The sequence below is a fragment of the Schistocerca americana genome, chromosome X (genome assembly GCF_021461395.2).
Source record: "Schistocerca americana isolate TAMUIC-IGC-003095 chromosome X, iqSchAmer2.1, whole genome shotgun sequence".
Taxonomy (NCBI): domain Eukaryota; kingdom Metazoa; phylum Arthropoda; class Insecta; order Orthoptera; family Acrididae; genus Schistocerca; species Schistocerca americana.
Genome location: NC_060130.1, coordinates 708,876,809 through 708,895,419, shown reverse-complemented (window position 1 = coordinate 708,895,419; position 18,611 = coordinate 708,876,809). Strand labels below are relative to the sequence as shown.

General features: G+C 37.9%; 1 protein-coding gene across 2 annotated transcripts in view; it reads right to left on the bottom strand.

The window, feature by feature from the left end:
• Positions 1-224: 224 nt before the first annotated feature.
• Positions 225-18,611, bottom strand: part of LOC124555055 (cysteine protease ATG4C) — an 80,886-nt gene continuing 62,499 nt past the window's right edge. For both annotated transcript variants that reach the window (XM_047128830.1, XM_047128831.1), the window contains 3 exons: positions 13,905-14,111; positions 3,414-3,610; positions 225-1,075 (listed from right to left, as the gene is read on the bottom strand). In XM_047128830.1, coding sequence (XP_046984786.1) covers positions 899-1,075; positions 3,414-3,610; positions 13,905-14,111 — 581 coding nt within the window. In that variant the 3' untranslated portion in view covers positions 225-898. The remainder of the gene's footprint in view (positions 1,076-3,413; positions 3,611-13,904; positions 14,112-18,611) is intronic.

Sequence of the window (18,611 nt, the reverse complement as noted above, 5' to 3'; positions counted from 1 at the left end):
TTTGATGCCTGTTATGTACATATATCATACATAAAGTGCCACGGGGGTATCCTATACGTAACTTTTACAGCTTAAAACATTATTTCGCACATTTTCAATTTCCCCTTGTTTCACAGCATTTTTTTGAAGTCCCTTGAAAAGTGTAAAAGCGGGGTTTCGCTGTAACAGAGATATGTAATACAAATGTTGCTGGTATTAAAAATATATACAACAAATAAAAGAGATAAATAGATTATAAGCTTTACTTCATTCAAAAAAATGTAATACTGATAAATTACAAATAAATTAACTTGCATTTTTGTCTTAGGAGACAGACAGACAGACAGACAGACAGACAGAGAGAGAGAGAGAGAGAGACTAAAATATTAAAATATATGCCTTCAGATTCTCTGTAGTTACAAATAGTAAGTGTAAAAATAACAGTTATAACACAAAAGATCACATCATATGGATTCAAATACTAGCACAAAAGTAAGTACATATATCACACTTATCTTTCTAAGTATCCACAACAATCACATGAAATGAACAGGTCACTGTATTAAGTTAAGTTATATCTATGTAACAGCCTACACAATCAACTTTTTACAACAATGTATCAACTTCCAATTGTCACAAAATAAAACATACTTTATCTAAGCAAAGACATTTGCTTTTAAACTGCAGTCTTATAGATTAGACAGTAAGTAACACATTTAGTAACTTGGAAGCTGAGCATTACAGATAATTTTATCACTTTTTCTTATCCATTGCGGTATTACCACATAATGTGAACCATAAAAAAATGATGGGATTTATATCAATTCAGCGAGCTTGCAGCACAGTTGATAATTTTAGCAAACTTACAATGGTAGATTAAATAAATACAATCACATATAAATAGTACACCAGTGAAATATCACACAACTTCGAACTCTTCACTTTCAAAATCATCTTCACTGTCATGTACAGAATCTGCAAGTCTAATGCTGTCATCTGGGATGCAAAATTTTGGAGCTGACATGACGTCTCTACTTCTTCCACTGCAGAATATAAACATGGGGTATTCAGCCTTTTCATGAGGAGGAATTAAGCACTGTGAACAAAAAAAAAAAAAGTAATAGACTTTTGAAGCTGAACGTACATTGAAACATTTTATTTTCAGATATTCATCAGGCTTATATTGAACAACAGAAAAAAATGGCCAATCACTAACAGTAAGGTAAAAACAAATTTCAGAAATGAAAATTGCTCAAACATGAGCTAGTAAATGGGTATGACAGCTGAATCCAAAGGGAGATACACAATGGAAACTTTGTTTCGCTTTACGTTTACATATTTATCCACTCATCTTTCGTGTCCGACAATAACTTGAATTTTGATTTCTATAGGTAACTTTTTTCTTTTTCCAACAAAGCAGCTAACTCCTTTCTCTGCAATATTATTTGTTCTGGAATTTAACTATCTATTACAAGACTATCACTGAATTTTCACCTTAGCTGCATCTCTTACAAACCACTTCTCCAACACACACACTACATGTTTCTATACACTTTACTTCTATCAGACATGAATGCTGTCAATATTCCATATCAGTCATTGCATGGGAAAAATTGTTTTCACATGCATTCACAAGAGTGCGAGATACAAAAACTTGCCACTTTATCCTAACATAAGCTTCCACCACGGCAGTCAGTTTGAGTATCTCATGTGAGTGGCTATGTCAGTTACCTTGAATATGCCTATATAAACTGTTCTTTATTTCATAATGGAGTGGAAACAAGGTGGAGAGCCCAAGCTGACCCACAGTCTGACCTGTATCAATTGTTGAGTGCTCAGTACATCATCCAGACAAATTGGCAATCTCACACTGCCATGCTCTCAAAAGAATTTCCCACTATATGAGCAGTTATTTCAAGTATTTGGTGCAGGTGATGTAAATTAAATTTACATAAAAATGTAGCTTTAAATTGGCTGCACAAGGTATTGATAAAGGTTACATTCTGTTTTGTGTGGTATTTGAAGAGATGTTATAGAACTGTGAAACCATGGGCAATGTGTGTGCAGTGATGAATCATAGTTTCTCATGCGGTATTTTAATACAAATACATGGGTTTGTAGGTGGTCTTAATATCATCTATTGCTCATTTGGTACCTACAATTAAATTTACAAGTTGTAGAGTTAGATTGTGTTCTTATTGATTGTGGAGAGGGCTTTAGGGGCTTCTTTTGCCTCTGTAACAGTGCCATAGCAGAGTGTTACAAGACTACTCACACCAGCGAACCAAGTGGTACACATCTCACTATGAAAGATAACTCACTGAGACAGCATGATTAACTAACTAATTTCAGGGTAAACTGTCAATTGCAGAATGAACTGTGCTCGATGCTGATTTAAGCTTAGGAGTATTGAACCACTACCTTACCATTAGACCAAAAGCCTCACACATGGCATGTTCCTCACTAATGTTCATTAAAACTCTATCAAATATTACTGAGTAAAACAGTGTAGTGAGGAAGTTGGCTACAGAACCATGATTGTACTCAGGCATGCACCTCTTTGCCTGAAGCAAATTGACAGTCATAAATGTTTTCAGTGCACCAAAAATATCGAAATTGCTTGGGAAGATATCAGTACAACATTTTGTTGTGAAAATTCAGATCTTTGTTTTCAACTAATTTCTTTTCTTGTTAGACCTGCCACATTGTCACAAAAACAGTTACTGCTAACATTCAACTGTGCTGAGATTGAATTTCATCTTTAAATTGTGTAAACTGATAAAAGCAATAAAATAACTAACTAAACTTTTATATAATAAAGAACAAAACTGCAACAATTTCTTTGGCTAAAAAAAATTATAAAAGAGTCGAATGAAAATGAGACAGACGGGAAAAAAGTAAGTAAACTGTTTATTATTTCAAAAGTTATTACCACAACTGTTAATACAATTATCCCACTGAGAGAATCGACAGTACCTTAATGGAATTTTTTTTTGTGTTTCCTACAAAACCATGATTGTAGCCAAATGGGCACCTCTTTGTCTGAAGCAAATCAAAGGGCAGATGTTGCCAAAGTTGTTTTGATTATTGCTGCAAAAGTTTCATTGAGAAGCCCTTGCATATCTTTCATACAGTTCCGATCTCTTCCAACATGATTTCCATATTTTTGGAATCCTGAAGTCATTCATGACTGTCAATTTGTTTTGGACAAAGAGGTGCACACCTGGGTAAAATCATGGTTCCTTAGGTAACTGCAAACATTTTTCCATGAAGGGACAGACTATCTTCTCAAATAGTTAAATAAGTGTATCAACAGTTACAGCAATTACTTCTGAAATAATGAAAAGTTTACTTAATTTTTCCATCTGTCTTGTTTATATTTGACTGCCCATTATGCTACTTGGAAAATAATATGTAAACTATATTGGCCTCACCGTTTGCACATTCTGAACAAACTTTTCAAGGTCATCTTTAGTTTGGCAGTAAAATCCTATGCAACACGACGGATCCATTTTGGAGAGATTCAGTTTCCTTGGTGACCTACAGTGAAAACTAGAGAGAGGAAACTCAGCTTTCCATACATCAACCATTTCTTGACAATAGTGTGGATCTAGATGAATCAATTTGTCATCTAGAAAGATCAAAATACAACATTACTATTACTGTTATTATAATAAGAGAAAGTATCTCTAATTTTAATAAAAGTTACAGATCATTAAAACTCAGAAAAACTTGACTACTTTTTCCAATTCAGAGTGTAACATAATGGAAAGTAAGTTGTATAGGGCCAGGGAATATTATAATACAAGTAATTTCAAGAAGACAGTTCTGACTGGTAAAGTAACTGCAGGGGGCAGTGTGGACATGTTTTATCACAGGTGTCAGCTTCTAACGAGTCTAATAAAATATGTTAAAAAAGAGGGTGAAAACATTTTACACTGCAGCAGCACTAGACACAATAAAAAGGTTAGAGTTTAATGCATCATCTACAATTAGGCTACAAAACAGTATATTGTGTCAGTTGAGCAGGAGTATCTCTCAATGTTGTTGAAGCAGTAGCATGAAGCAATTTAATGAAACTACAGAATTTGGTTAAGATCAATTAGAAATGAAAGATATACCATTATCTATGATCCACAAGTGTATGAAATATCAGTAATTTATTGCATACATTTAAAAATAATATACAACATGAAACATTCGTAAATCTAGGTTTTCACTCCTACTTATATGGAAGGAAATGGATTTTCTATATCAAATTAGCTGACAGTTTTCCCATCATGGGATTAGTCATTTTTGGGAGATATGTTACATTGGGAGGAGAGGTAGTAAATTAATTAAAATAATATTGTGTTACAAGAGGGAACAGAAGCAATACCATACTGCCTTGCTGTGGTCTTAGACCAATAGAAATTGAATTTGTCATTTGCAAACCCACACAAATAATTACATATCTTACTTGCATGCAGAATCTTGCTACTTTATATTTGATCTTTGGCTTCATAACTCACTGTCAAATCATAATGGGCAACAGCAGTGGAAACTGAGGTAGGAAAAATACTCACTACAATGAAATATGTATGAGGAAAACCAAAAGTGCACACCCCTGAAAGAAGGTAACTGCCTTTGATTTGGAGCCATCTGGAGGGTTCTTGCCACAGGCTCCACAGCCCTAGCTGCTGATTTCTGGGCTTGCATTACGGCTGGAGAATTGTAGGGCTCCCTTTCATAGTTCAGGCGTGCAATGCACAGAAGAAGCAGCTACTCAGGTAGCAGAGTACTTGTGGAGTGCACACAGCTTTATTAGGATAGGTGATAATAGCTTGAGGTCCTCCAATGAATGCTCATCAGTCAACACACGAGTTACATCAGACCGCATATGACTTCGAATACCAAGTTTTAATAGAAAACTTGTCTAAACATTTGTAATGAAGTCCTCAAATTTACCACCATCCAGGAAAGTAGTTGCACCCAAATTATATTCAGAACAGTGAGCTGGATGAAACACGGAGTAGAAAAGCTCTGAAATATTTAATGAGGCATGGCGTGTATATCGGAAAGACAGGTTAGACACTGTATGAGGGAGAGTATTCATGCAACTGACAAAACTATTGTGTATCAAGGTTGAAACAACATAACTGTGAATTTATCTGCTTATGACTAACCAATCCAGGAAAACTCAAGTTAATCATCTCGTGTTTTTACAGACCACATGATTATATAGTAACAGTTGCAGAATTATCCACAGAAAGTCTGCACTCATTACTGTGTAAATACTTCTGTCATGCAATTTTTGTTGCGGATGACTTCAACCATCTATCTTGTATTGACTAGGACGTCTACAGATTCAATGAAGGTGGTAAGGACAGATATTCTTGTGAAGTAGTTCTGAACACATTGTCCAAGAACTGTCTGGAGTAGTTACTTTGAAAACCCACACACAACAGAAATATTTTACACCTTGCAGCTACAAAAAGGTCTAACCTTACTGACAGTTTCAGTATAGAGACAAGGATTGGTGATCATGCTATAGCAATGAAGATTACTTAAGTAAATACAGACACCAATAAGGATATGGAGTTTTTATGCTGGAAAGAGTAGATAAGCAGTTGCTGGCATCCAACTTAGATAATGAATGGAGATAATTTACTTTCAACATGATGGACAAAAAAGAACTGGAGACAGAGCTTAAACTAACTGTAAATCATAACTTAGATCAATATATGCTGAGTCTGTGTATTAAGGGTAGTTTAATAACAAAATTCAGAAAATGTTGAGGAAACAGAGAGTGCTGCACTCTTGGTTCAAAAAAGAACACAGAAATGGCGGCAGGCAAAAGGTACTAGGAATTCGTGCACCTACAAAGAGAATGATGCATGAAATATAAAACTTATGCCATCATTTGTTAGGAAAGAGCTTGCTGAGAACACAAGAAAATTATGTTGTTAGATAAAATCATTATGTGGGTTGAAGGTTTCTATTCTGTCAAATCGTCTGATGTGACAATAAGAGACAGAAAAAGGAGAGCTGAAGTTTTAAATTTTTAATTTTAAAAATCATTCATGTGGGAGGATAATACAAACATACCATGGATTAACCATTGCACAGATACCCTTATGGAATTAACCACACACAAGCGCTACAAGATTTGCTTTTCACAGCCACACAAGGGTTACATTTCACTCCCTGGCACTGAGAAGCAACTGGGATAGCTGAATACATAATTCATCAGGTCCAGATGGAATCCCATTTTATTTTACACAGACCACTCTTCAACATTGGCCGAGTACTTAGCTTGCATTTACTGTGAATATTTTGTCCAGCAGGTGGCTCCTATATGTAAGAAAGGTAAAAGAATAGACCTGCACAATTACAGACCAATATCTTTAACACTGGTTTGCTGCAGAATTCTTGAACACATTCGAAGTTTCAATTTATTAAATTTCCTCAAGACAGAAGATGTTTTGTCCAAAAATCTGCACAGCTTTAGAATCCATCATTTGTACGAAACTGACCTTGCCTTTTTCTCACAGGATATCCTGCAAACCAGATTCCTACATTTCCAGAAAGCGTCTGACACTGTACACCACTGCAGACTGATAACGAAGGTCTGAATGTAAGTAATGAGTACTCAGATATGTGAGTGGCTCGAAGACTTCTCAAATAAAAGAAACCACTGCACTGTCCTTGATGACAGACGTTTATCAAAACAAATAGTTTTCTATTGAGGGCAAACACAGCTGAAGTAACCCACGTTTCTGAAATAAACCACTTTCAGCTGTATATGAACTTTTACAGGAACATGACCGGTTTCGAGATTTCAAATCACATCTTCAGGTGTCTGACCCCAGTAGATGAATGGTCAGCGTGACGGATTGTCAATCCTCTGGGCCTGGGTTCGATTCCCGGCTGGGTTGGGGAATTTTCTCCACCCAGGGACTGGGTGTTGTGCTGTCATCATCATCCTCCTCCTCCTCCTCCTCCTCCTCCTCTCATCCCTCATCGACTGCAGGTCGTCAAAGTGGCATTAAATTGAAAGACCGGCACCTGGTGTGGAACTGTTTTGAAGTCACTGTCTATGACAAAAACAGTTTGCTGCCAAACAACAGCTTCAGATGTGACAGACTCTTTGCTGCCTATCATGGCTCCATAAGACAAAAGCTGGTTCACAGTAACAGAATATTCAGGTGATGGGGCACACTTACAAACTTTCAAGAGACAATAGAAACCAATGTGCCAAACCTCACAGAGAGGAGTAGAAACCACCTTCTCGGGTAAAACATAAAATCTATGACTATTGACTATTGTGCAGGGGCAGTTGAATTTAGTGAAACTAAACTACTAATTGTTGTTTGTAGATCCCCTAACTCTGACTTCAGAGCATTTCTGCTCAAGCTAAAGAGTGTTCTTGGTTCACTTTACAGGAAGTACCAAAAATTAATTGTATGTGGAGACTCCAACATTAATTTGTACATGAGTGTGCAAGGAAAAGGATATTGGTAGATCTCCTAAACTCATACGATCTGATGCAGATTGTGCTTTTTCAAACTAAGATGCAGGGGAACAGTAGCACAGCCATAGAGAATATTTTTATCCATTCTTCATTATTAGATGGGCATGATGTTACTAAAAGGGTGAATGGCCTTTCAAGACCATGATGCATAAATTTTAAGACTAAAAGGCTTTTGTACTCAAACAAATGTCACAAATAATTACAAACTACGTAGGAAAGATAACCCAACAGCAACAGAGAGTTTTTTAAACCTTGTTAAGGAACAACAGTGGCACGTTGTTTATAGTGCCAATAACACAAGATGATAAATATAATGCTTTCCTTAACACATTTCTCACACTCTTTGATAGTTGCTTTCCATTAGAATGTTCTAACCGGGGTACTAGCAGTAGTAGGCAGCTCGGATGGCTGACTAGTGGGATAAGGATATCACGTAGAACAAAGTGGGAATTATATCAAAATGTTAGAAGTAGCCACAATCAAGCTACAGTAGCCCATTAAAAACAGTATTGTAAGGTGTTTAAAATGTTATTTGGAAGGCAAAGAATATGTGGTACGTAAATAAAAAAGCTAATTCACAGAATAAAATTAAAACCATGTGTTCAGTTTGTAGTAAAAATATTCTGTTACTGGTAAGTCAGATATACGTACAGTATTTAACAATCATTTTCCAAGCATTGCTGGTGAATTAAATAAAAACTTAGTTTTGTAATAACTTCAAGTTGAACAAATATATTTCAAGGAAGACGCAATACATGAAAGTCACAGATCAAGTAAACAGTAAGACATGTGTACACTTTAACAGTCAAATCATAACTGAGTCCAAGTCTAGCGGCCGCTTAGGTGGCGCAGCTGCTGCATGGCTGGCAGACAGCGTCGCACGTAGAGGACGCGCGTAACTGCGCGGCGGCACTTTGAAAGATCGGCGAGTCACAACAAGTTTCTACAGGGATTCATATAACTGTTGGCAAATGCCTTTCAGAGATTGATGTCTGAAATACTCCTCTGTGATACTAACAAGGGGGAGATTGAGTCAATAATTAAATCACTGAAGACTAAGGACTCTCACGGATATTATGTAGTGCCTAGCAGAATATTAAAGTACTATGCCGCACATGTTAGCGCTGTACTTACCCATATTTGTAATTTTTCCTTTAAGACTGGTCAGTTTCCTGAACAATTAAAGTACTCGGTAGTAAAGCTGCTTTATAAAAAGGGAGAAAGGGATATGCCATCAGTGTTTGCTGACGTTACTGAAAAGGCTGTGTATGTAAGGATAACTGATCATTTTATATCACATAATTTACTGTCAAATGTACAGTTCGGCTTTAGAAGTTGTTTAACAACTGAAAATGCTATATTCTATTTTCTCTGTTAGGTACTGGATGGATTAAAACAAAAGGTTTCAAATGCTAGGCATATTTTCTGATCTAACTAAGGTGTTTGGTTGTGTTGATAATGAAATATTGCTCCAGAAGTTGGACCATTATGGAATACGGGAAGTAGCTCACAATTGGTTCACCTCTTACTTTAATTACAGACAGCAAAAGGTCATTATTCACAGTGCTGAGAATGGCTGTGATGTGGGGTCTGAGTGGGGTACAGTCAAATGGGGGGGGGGGGGTGCCCCAAGGATTTTATTTATATACATGATATGCCCTCTAGTATTGTAGGTAATTCCAAAATATTTATGTTTCTGACGACACTAGCTTGGTAGTAAATGATGATGTATGCAACATTGGCACAGTTTCTAATAGTGCAGTTTATGACATAAGTTCATGGCTTGTAGAAAATAAACTAACACTAAATCACAGTAAGACTCTCTTTTTACAGTTTCTAACACACAATTCAACAAAACCCGACATTTTAATGTCACAGAATAGGTGTATGTGCAGTGAAACTGAACAGTTCAAATTTCTAGGTGTTAAGATAGATAGTAAACTGTCATGGAAAGCCCACATCCAGGATCTTGTTCAAAGACTTAATGCTGCCATTTTTACTATTAGAATGGCATCTGAAGTAAGAGATCGTTTGCTTAGTTTCATTCGCTTGTCATATGGTATTGTATTTTGGGGCAATTCTTCCCATTCTAAAAGGATATTTTTGTCTCAGGAACAGGCAGTTTGGGCAATAAGTGGTGCAAGTTCGTGAACCTCTTATCAACACCTGTTCACTAGTCTGGATATTTTGACATTAGCTTCTCAATATATATATTCTTTACTGTTGTTTCTTGTTAACAATATTAGCTTATTCCCAAGAATCAGCAGCTTTCACCCAGTCAATACTCAGCAGAATTCCAATCTGCATTTGGATCGCACTTCCTTAACTCTCATGCAGAAAGGTGTGCAGTATACTGCTGCATCCACTTTCAATAAGCTACCACAAGGATTTAAAAATCTTAGCAGTAATCCACGCACTTTCAAATCAGAACTGAAGAGCTTTCTCATGGGTCACTGCTTCTATTCTCTTGAAGAGTTCCTTGAAAAATTAAGCTGATTATTGTTGTATATTGTTGACTGCGTTTACTTAAACTTATGGCTCAAATTATTTTTGGGTTCACAAACATTTCATTTTTATGTGTTATTTCTTTTATGTTGTAATTTGTAATTGCACGTACCAACGTGTTCCATGACTTTGGAGATTTGCTCCTCAATTTGGTCCTACAGAACTAGAGGTGTAAATAAATACATACATAAATATAAAAGTTGTTGGCATTTGATCTGTAGTGAAGGGACCCCATTCTCTGCATATAGGCTGGTCCAAAAGACAACTGTCACAAGTCTGACCCCACAGTGGTGGATTAGGTCCAGCACCTGCAATGCTGAAGGTGATGCTGAGCCCTATGCCAGACTTCCATAATAAAGACAGGGCAAAATCACAGTTTTCTAGAACTGCAAAAATGTAGAGCAGTTTGTGCTCCAGCTAGTGTTACTACGGGAGCAAAGAGTATAAAGATGTAATAAGCACATTTACTTAAGCTGGGAAAGCCACGTCAACTGGGCATCATAGACCAGTCGTAGAAAGAAATAGACTCCACCCCAATGGGCAATTGGTTCTCAAGGTAGAGTTCCGATTGTGAATGGACAGTACCATGCCGACAGAAGAGCATGACGTGTCTTGGCAGCTAAAAACTGAAAGTCATGGGTGAGAGCTCATGACCGTGCCTTTTGTACGGCAGTCACCATTCAGTGACACCCAAAGAGGAGGAGCAATAGTAAATGCAAAAATCATCGGCATACTGGGAGGGTGACACTGTAAACCCTACAACTGCAGCTTGACCATTGATAGCCACTAGAATAAGAGACACACTCAATACAGAGCCCAGCTGGGTCCCATTCTCTTGTATATTGGGTGTATTGCAGAAAGTACCAACTTTGATACGGAAAGTATGGTGTGACAAGAAGTTCGGGCAAAAAATGTGGAGCAGGCCAAGGTCATATAGGGTAATGAGATGCCATGTGGTGTCAATGCCTTTCGCAAGTCAAAGATGACAGCTATTAGGTGTTGATGTCAGGCAAAAGCTGACCGGATAGCCGACTCTAGGTACCAACACAGCCATTGACTTACCATACATTCAAGCAACTTGCAGAGAACATTAATGAGACTAACTGGGCAACAGCTGCCTATGTCAAGGGGTGTTTACCAAATTTCAATGCCAGGAGTGTCACACTTCATTGTCATTGAGATGGAACTCATCCTCGCTCCAGATACGGTTGAAAATGGCAAGGATGTGATACTGGCAATTCACTGATACATGTTTGAGCAACTGACTGTGGATGTGGCCTGGCCGTGGACCTGTGTTTGGGCAAACGGCTAAGTCACTGGGAAACTCCGACTCACTGGATGGAGCATTGTTTAACTTCAGGTGAAGGGAGGGGGAGGGAGATGAGGGGAGGAGAGAGGGGGAAAAAAGAGTGCCCAATATCCTACGAAATCCTAAACCAAGTCAAAGCAAAGCTGGCGCCAGAGAGACCATACAGTGGAAAAGCAAAGGAGAAAAAGGAATAGCAGAAAAATGGACTTGGAGTATGGAAAAGGAAGGTGTCCTGCAAGTGTTGAGAGCCCAGTGTTGACGAAACACATACAAAAGGGATCTGAGCCCCCTCGGGGCAGGGGAAGGGGGTGGGGAGGGGGGGGGGGGGGAGGGGGGAGGTTGTATGTAGCCGTGAGTAATCACTACTGTAAGGTGTTCATTTGCACAGACAGGCTACTATCTTCTGTAAGCTCTGCTTTTAGCAGTTTTGTTTTGTTAGAATGCATTTCTCCTCCAGTAAAGATGGTAGGGATTTGGTGACTTGGGACATTTGACTTTCCTGGTCTGTCTCTAGAGAAGAATTTGTGGCACTTTAGGGTTGCATGGTTTATTTTTCTTTTGTTTTATCTTATCTTATCTTGTGGGATTTGTACTGTTTGGTGAAAAGTGATTTGTCATAGCTCAGAAGTGTGATGGTCACACTTGCCAGTCAGCTTCCCTTGAAGTCATTCCAGGAGACAAATGCAGTGCATGGTTGGCTTGTGGGGTTGAAGGGACCAGACTACTAGGGCCATCGGTCCCTTTTTCCACGAACTTGAAACACCCACAAAGAATAAGAACAAGCAATGGAGATGACAAGAGACAACATAGGACAGGAAAGATACAGACAGAGACCAGAAAAAAAGGAATTAAAATCACACCGAGTGTGGCAGTGGTTGTCTGACCATAGGAACAAAAAATGAAAAGCCAACCACCAAGAAACACACTGAAAACCCCAGTCTAAAATCGTAGCCCAAAGGTCAGACTCAACACAAAAAAAAAGAACACACACTTAGATCAAGTGATAAAAACCCACTGCACGAATAAAACTCATAACTAAATCTGACGTCATCTGATAAAAGTGCAGGAAGCATATCAGGCAGCACAAACGTCTGCCTGAGCGGAGTTAAAAGCGGGCAGTCCAACAAGATGTGAACCACCGTCAAAGCTGACCCGCAGCGACATAAAGGTGGGTCCTTGTGGTGCAATAAATAGCTGTGTGTTATCCAGGTGTGGCCAATGCTCAGCCAGCAGAGGACAACAGAGTCCTTGTGAGAGACCCGCAAGGAGGAGCGCCACGTACCGGTAGCCCCCTTGATGGCCTGAAGTTTGTTGGGTGAAGGAAGGGTGCGCCATTCTTCACCCCAGGTGCGAAGTACCTTCTGCCGCAAAACTGACCTGAGGTCACTCTCCAAAAGACCAATCTCCAAGGCTGGTGCACTGACAGCCTGTTTGGCCAGTGCGTCAACAGGTTCATTTCCATGGATGCCAACATGACCCGGGGTCCACACAAAGACCACAGAGCGGCCACAACGGGCAAGAGTATGGAGGGACTCCTGGACAGCCATCACCAGATGAGAGCGAGGGAAACACTGGTCAATAGCTCGTAAACTGCTCAGGGAGTCACTCCTGAGCAGAAGCGGATATACTCTAGGGCGGGAGAGATGGCGACCAGCTCGGCAGTGAAAACACTGCAGCCAGCCGGCAATGAGCGTTGTTCATAACGATCCCCTTGAGTAAAAGCAGTGCATCAGATGATCTTAGAGGTCTAGACTCTTAGGAATAAATTGATGAACAACTTTGAACCACTATGATTACATTAAAGTGGCTTCAAATCAACAATGCATGAAATTTTTTTTAAGAAAACTGTCATGGGCACTTGGTGCCTTGTGCAGAAGTTTTGTCAGAGTGTAGTGGAGCTTATATCAGATTTCTTAATCATGGCATTTCCAATGTGAGAGGACTGATTTTGTTAAATACAGGTACTGAATGAGCAGTATGTGTGAGGCTTTTCAGAAGACAAAGGATAAAAATAAAAAAGTAAATGGCAATACCATTATCCTCATTTTGTCAGCTTCCCATCACTCTGTGCTACAACACTGGCTCTTTCAATTAAGTACTGTGTGCAAGTTTTCATTAGGGTCTTAGAATTTCCCCTAATCTACAGAATCCCATTCTGGACTCCACACTTAAATATGCCTGACCTGTAATATATATGGTCAAATACCCTGATCAGTTTCAAATTGATTCTGGAAAGCATATGAAGCAGGCTATTAGTGACTTTACTGTTTAATTTTGTTATTTGTTAATATAAATACATAAATAAACAAACTCCTGCATTAAGGTAGTTAAATACATTTTTCCACTTCTTCAACATTTCTTTGGGTTGAGAAATCTTTTGCACAGATTAATTAATGACTATAAATGTGTAACTCCTACAAAATCAAACTTTAAATATTTGTCAAATATACAGAATGTTCACATAAGAATTGTACAATCAATGCAATCTTTAACAGCCACCTATGGCAGAATATTTAGTTATCAAAAACCTTGTAAAACCACACATGTACTTATGTATGAAAATAACCGGATCTGTTATAATGATCTCTACAACTTTACCTTGGAATCCAACGAAGTACAGGGAATGTTTTGGTCGGCCTCCAATTATTCCAACACAATTATCCAAAGACAGCATGGCAGTAAGACATGGTGCATATATATAATTCAGTTTTTCTGCACCAAGACGAACTGGTATTAACAAAATTAAAGACTTCCAGGAGCCTTTACCATTTGCTTCACACTGATCTATCACATCTTGAAGATATACTGCAAACAAGCAAAATAGTACTCTGGTTGACTCACCTCCAGGAATAATAAAAAAAATTACAAAAATGTACAACCATCATAATTATAGTATAGTACGCAAAAAGTTAATCTTGTACTCAGTGTTAAATGACTTAATAACAATGGAAAAATAACAGGAAGATGCTTAGAAAAAGATCAGAAGAAGACATAAGAGAAGAAAGGCACGACTAAAGGTGGCAAAGACAGTTCAACATGATGGTTGGTAATGTTCTAGGCAGCGGGCACATAGTCTTAAGCAGAGAGACTGCGACAAAGTAAGATGTATAGCTTAGGAGAAACTAAGTTAATTAGTGTTAGCCAAGGAGTGAGAGGAATATATATGATTTCCAGCTGCATATTTAAAAAATACAGCTATTCATGAAAGAATTTCAAATAACTCGTGCAGAGAAATGTATGTTCATGCTATCTCTGTATGTTACAATGTAAATTTTGTAACACTGTACCATGTTGGTTGTAGTAACCATTTACCTGGGCCCATCAATTATTGCAGAGTATAATGATGGTTCTGCCAATCCAGAATACTGAACAGGGCCAGCATGTGGGTCGTCACATTATGTGAGTTCACAAATTGCTCTGTTTTATATTAACCTTCCAAACTGTATATACCAAGTAGGTACAATGACCAAAGTTTGTCACAGGGTCTGAAAAGAATGTATAGATTAGTTAAATGATGATAGGCCCTATTTGAGTAGCCCAAGGAGGATATTTTGCAGAGCAAATTACTGCACTAGCTGAATAATTCACAACTGACGTAAGGAGGACAGTGACTAGGTGTCTGTCCTGGTGAGGTTGATCAAACCTGCTGATGGTGGGTAATCGAAACTAGTTTGAGACAGTTGCTTTCAAAGTCGTAGCTTGAAACGCACAAAATAAATGTTCAACCATCATGGTGTTTTGTATATGATGAGCAATTCTTATCACATAAATCACTCAGATGAGTAAGTGAAACGATTCTCTGCTAAGTCAGTGATTATCTGAATTTGTTTACTTTCAGTGTGACTTTTTATCTGTATCTCATCTATTTCAATTATTTAAGAAGTTATGTACATTTCTGTTAAATATAATTTCTATGACTTTAAAGAAAGGAGGTTCTCATGTGAAGTGATGCTAAAATTGAAGTAATTTTGTTCGTTTCTTGTTATGACTAGTTTTTTCCTGCTTCATTTAAATATTCTAGTACAAGGAAAAATTTAATGTCTGGTATGCTGGCCAGAACCAGTATGATTTCTATCCAATTGGAAGAAGTGTTTTCACTGCAATACAAACTACACAAGCAAACAAAACACAAGAAACAATATCAAAGAGCACACAGACAGATTGCCGACAGGATTAAGGTTATTGCTGATATTTGTTTTATGGGCAATAAGGCCATGGTCCAAGGCATAGTTCTCTGCCTAATGTTACGTCTTCCAAAGTTGAAAACATCAGTGGCGGCTTTAATAACTCAAAAAGCTGTTACAGTGCCACACAAGCTCAGTAAGCTTAACTGTTTATATGAATCCATACAATGGTCAGTTTGTGACATCATCTGATGACTGCCTAAGACCGCAGAGTCATGTCAACTTCAGTTATGGAACTTATAATGGCCAAGGGTTGCCACTGTTTGTTTTATTTATCACTAGGGCCCACATCTTGTCTATTTTCAATATGACTTCTTTTCTGTTAAAGTTGTTTTTGTGCTTTTGAATTTCTATGGTCCCTCTATACATCGCACTGTAGTGATGATTAGATCATGCTAAAAACACAGTGTCAGAGAACCTAATTTGGTGGTTCCCTGGTTCCAGTGAACGATCTGCTACCGCCCATTTACTCATCTTGCCCAGGTGACAATTACTCTTGTGTGCCATATAAAAATTTGCAACAACTTACTTTCAAAGGAACAACAAATTTTATGAGCAAACTTACGGAATGGCTATGGGGAACCCATTGAGTGCAGCTGCAGCAAAATTTTTATATGAAAAAATTTGAAGAGAGAGCCCTTCAGATGGGGAAGAAGAAACCCTCATGTTGGTTTTGGTCTGTGGATGATACTTTAGTTACATAGCCTCATGGAGAAAAAGAATACTTACAATTTCTAATTTTTTTGAATAATATTGATTCTAATATAAAGCTCACTAGGGAAAAAGAGAAAGAAGGTCAAATTTCATTTTTGGATGTACAGGTACTCAGAAAACCTTATGGAACTTTAGGGCATAAAGTCTACAGCCCAGTCACATGGATATATATACTTCACAGAAATTCTAATCACCATCTTAAGCAGAAAAGAGGAGTTATTAAAACATTTGTAGACTGGGCTAAAAGAAGCTGTGAGCCACAGCACTTGGAGGCAAGCTTTATCACTTGAGAACTGCCTCCAGAAAAAATGGCTATTCTTAAAATGAGATAAACAGAGCACTACATCCTAAATGGCCTAAAGCTCCTAATGAAAAAGAAGCATTTGTAAGAACTGTCACAGATTGCATCACAAACTACTAAGAAAACACTGCACGGACACATTATTGATTAATCTAACAAGAAAGTTAGGCAAATATTTGGAAAATTGCAGAGGATATATGCTTGCTGCTTGCCACACCAGGAGAACATAAAATCCGTTGCACTTGTGGTCAAGTGTACATAGGAACTACAAAAGGGTGACTAACACTTGCCTTAGGGAACAAAAGAGCAATTTTTGCCCAGGCAAGATGGATTAATCAGCAAAAGCTGATCATGCACTAGAACCAGGGAACCACCAAATTTGTTTTTCAGACACTGTGGTTTTAAAAAGATCCATTAATACTATGCTAAGATGTACAGAGGGGCCACAAAAATTCAAAGGCACAAAAACAAATTTAACAGAAAGGAAGCAGGATTGGAAAAAAGCCAAGTTGTGGGCTTAATGCTAAATAAAACAAACAATATAAACATTTCCTTTTTGCAAGCTTCATGACTTAAGTGGGCACAACTGTGTGACCTTACACAGTGGTCTTATGACAACACAAACTGACCGTTGCATGGTTACATATAATCAGTTCAGCTTGCTTGAGAGTAACAGCTTTCTGAGTTGTTAAGGTATCTGATGATGTCCCCAGCACTGGAAGACGAAACATTAGGTATAGTGTCACACTTCTGACCATGATCTTATGCCCATAAAACCAATGTCAGCAACAATGCAAATACCATCCGCACAAGTCAGCATTATAGAATGATTAAGGTTGTCTGAATTTTACTGACATCTAAATAAAACTAAAGGGCTAACAGTAAATGGAACAATCATGGGGAAGCCACAAAAAGGGAAAAGCTACTTAGTCATTGCATGCATGGTGCACAGGGTGCCACAAAAGGAAACAGCAATTGAAGTAAGAAATCTGAGAGAGACATTTGCTCTGTTCCAAATGATTTACATCTCAACATCCAGCATCTTACAGCATCAGCGTGGTGGACTAGTAACTGATATTTGCTGACTAGTATTACAGACTTTCTGTGAAGAAAACCTTTAAGGTGCGTCCACAGGATGCCTTTTTTCTATTCAACTTTGTGCACGTGCTTACATTTCCAATGTCGCAACTACGCACTTGCCTTTATGCATGTGTAATTTCCACTAAATGGAGGCCATATGTAGTTGCACATTGCTTCCGGTGATTGGTGGGAATTAATGTATGTTGACTCCAAAGAAAACAAGCTGATATTTATAGAAGATTACAGACAAAGAAAAGTTATGTGCAATGCTGCTTCTACAGTTCATTTGAATAAAAGTCAGAGATGAGGTGCCCTGAGCGACAAGTACTAGATAAAAATTCTCCAATCATATTACTGTAAAGACATAGATACTGTAAGTCTCAAAGTAAGAAAACAAAGAAAAACCTGCCCACTAGTTTATGAAAAGTGTATATGAAAACTCCAGATGATGATTCTTGATATGGTGACTTAACAGAACAGCTGGGGAGGCTGACATCTGAACAACAGAAATGACAGTGAGTGTAGCTCCTCAAAAAACAACTAGAAACTCAAACGAGGGACAATGATTTATGCAAGACATACAAACTTTGAAAACACAACCTTAGTTCTAGTGGATTCTTGTGTCTGGCATTCCTGAATTTGTCTAGTCTGAGATTGTTAATCTAAATACAATCTTTCAAGATTAACGTTGTGTAAACAACTTTGTTATAAAATAAAATACAAATGACACATGGAAAGTTAGTTAATCACCTCAAAATGACTAAGATCCTCAGTCCTTAAGTACTTCTCAATTTCAGGAATAATCACTGAAATGTTTAGTTCTGAAACGTGAAATACTTAGTTCAAACTAGTATATAATTCACTGGTTACCAGCAAACAAAGTTATTGCCAGTCTTATCACTGCAGTTTCCCCAAGAAGAAAATCGAATATCTAAAACCTTGCTGTGACCACCTCCTGAAATTTGCAAACAAAATGTTGTCACTTTGTATTTCTTTACTCATATTATATAGATACTTTTTTACCCA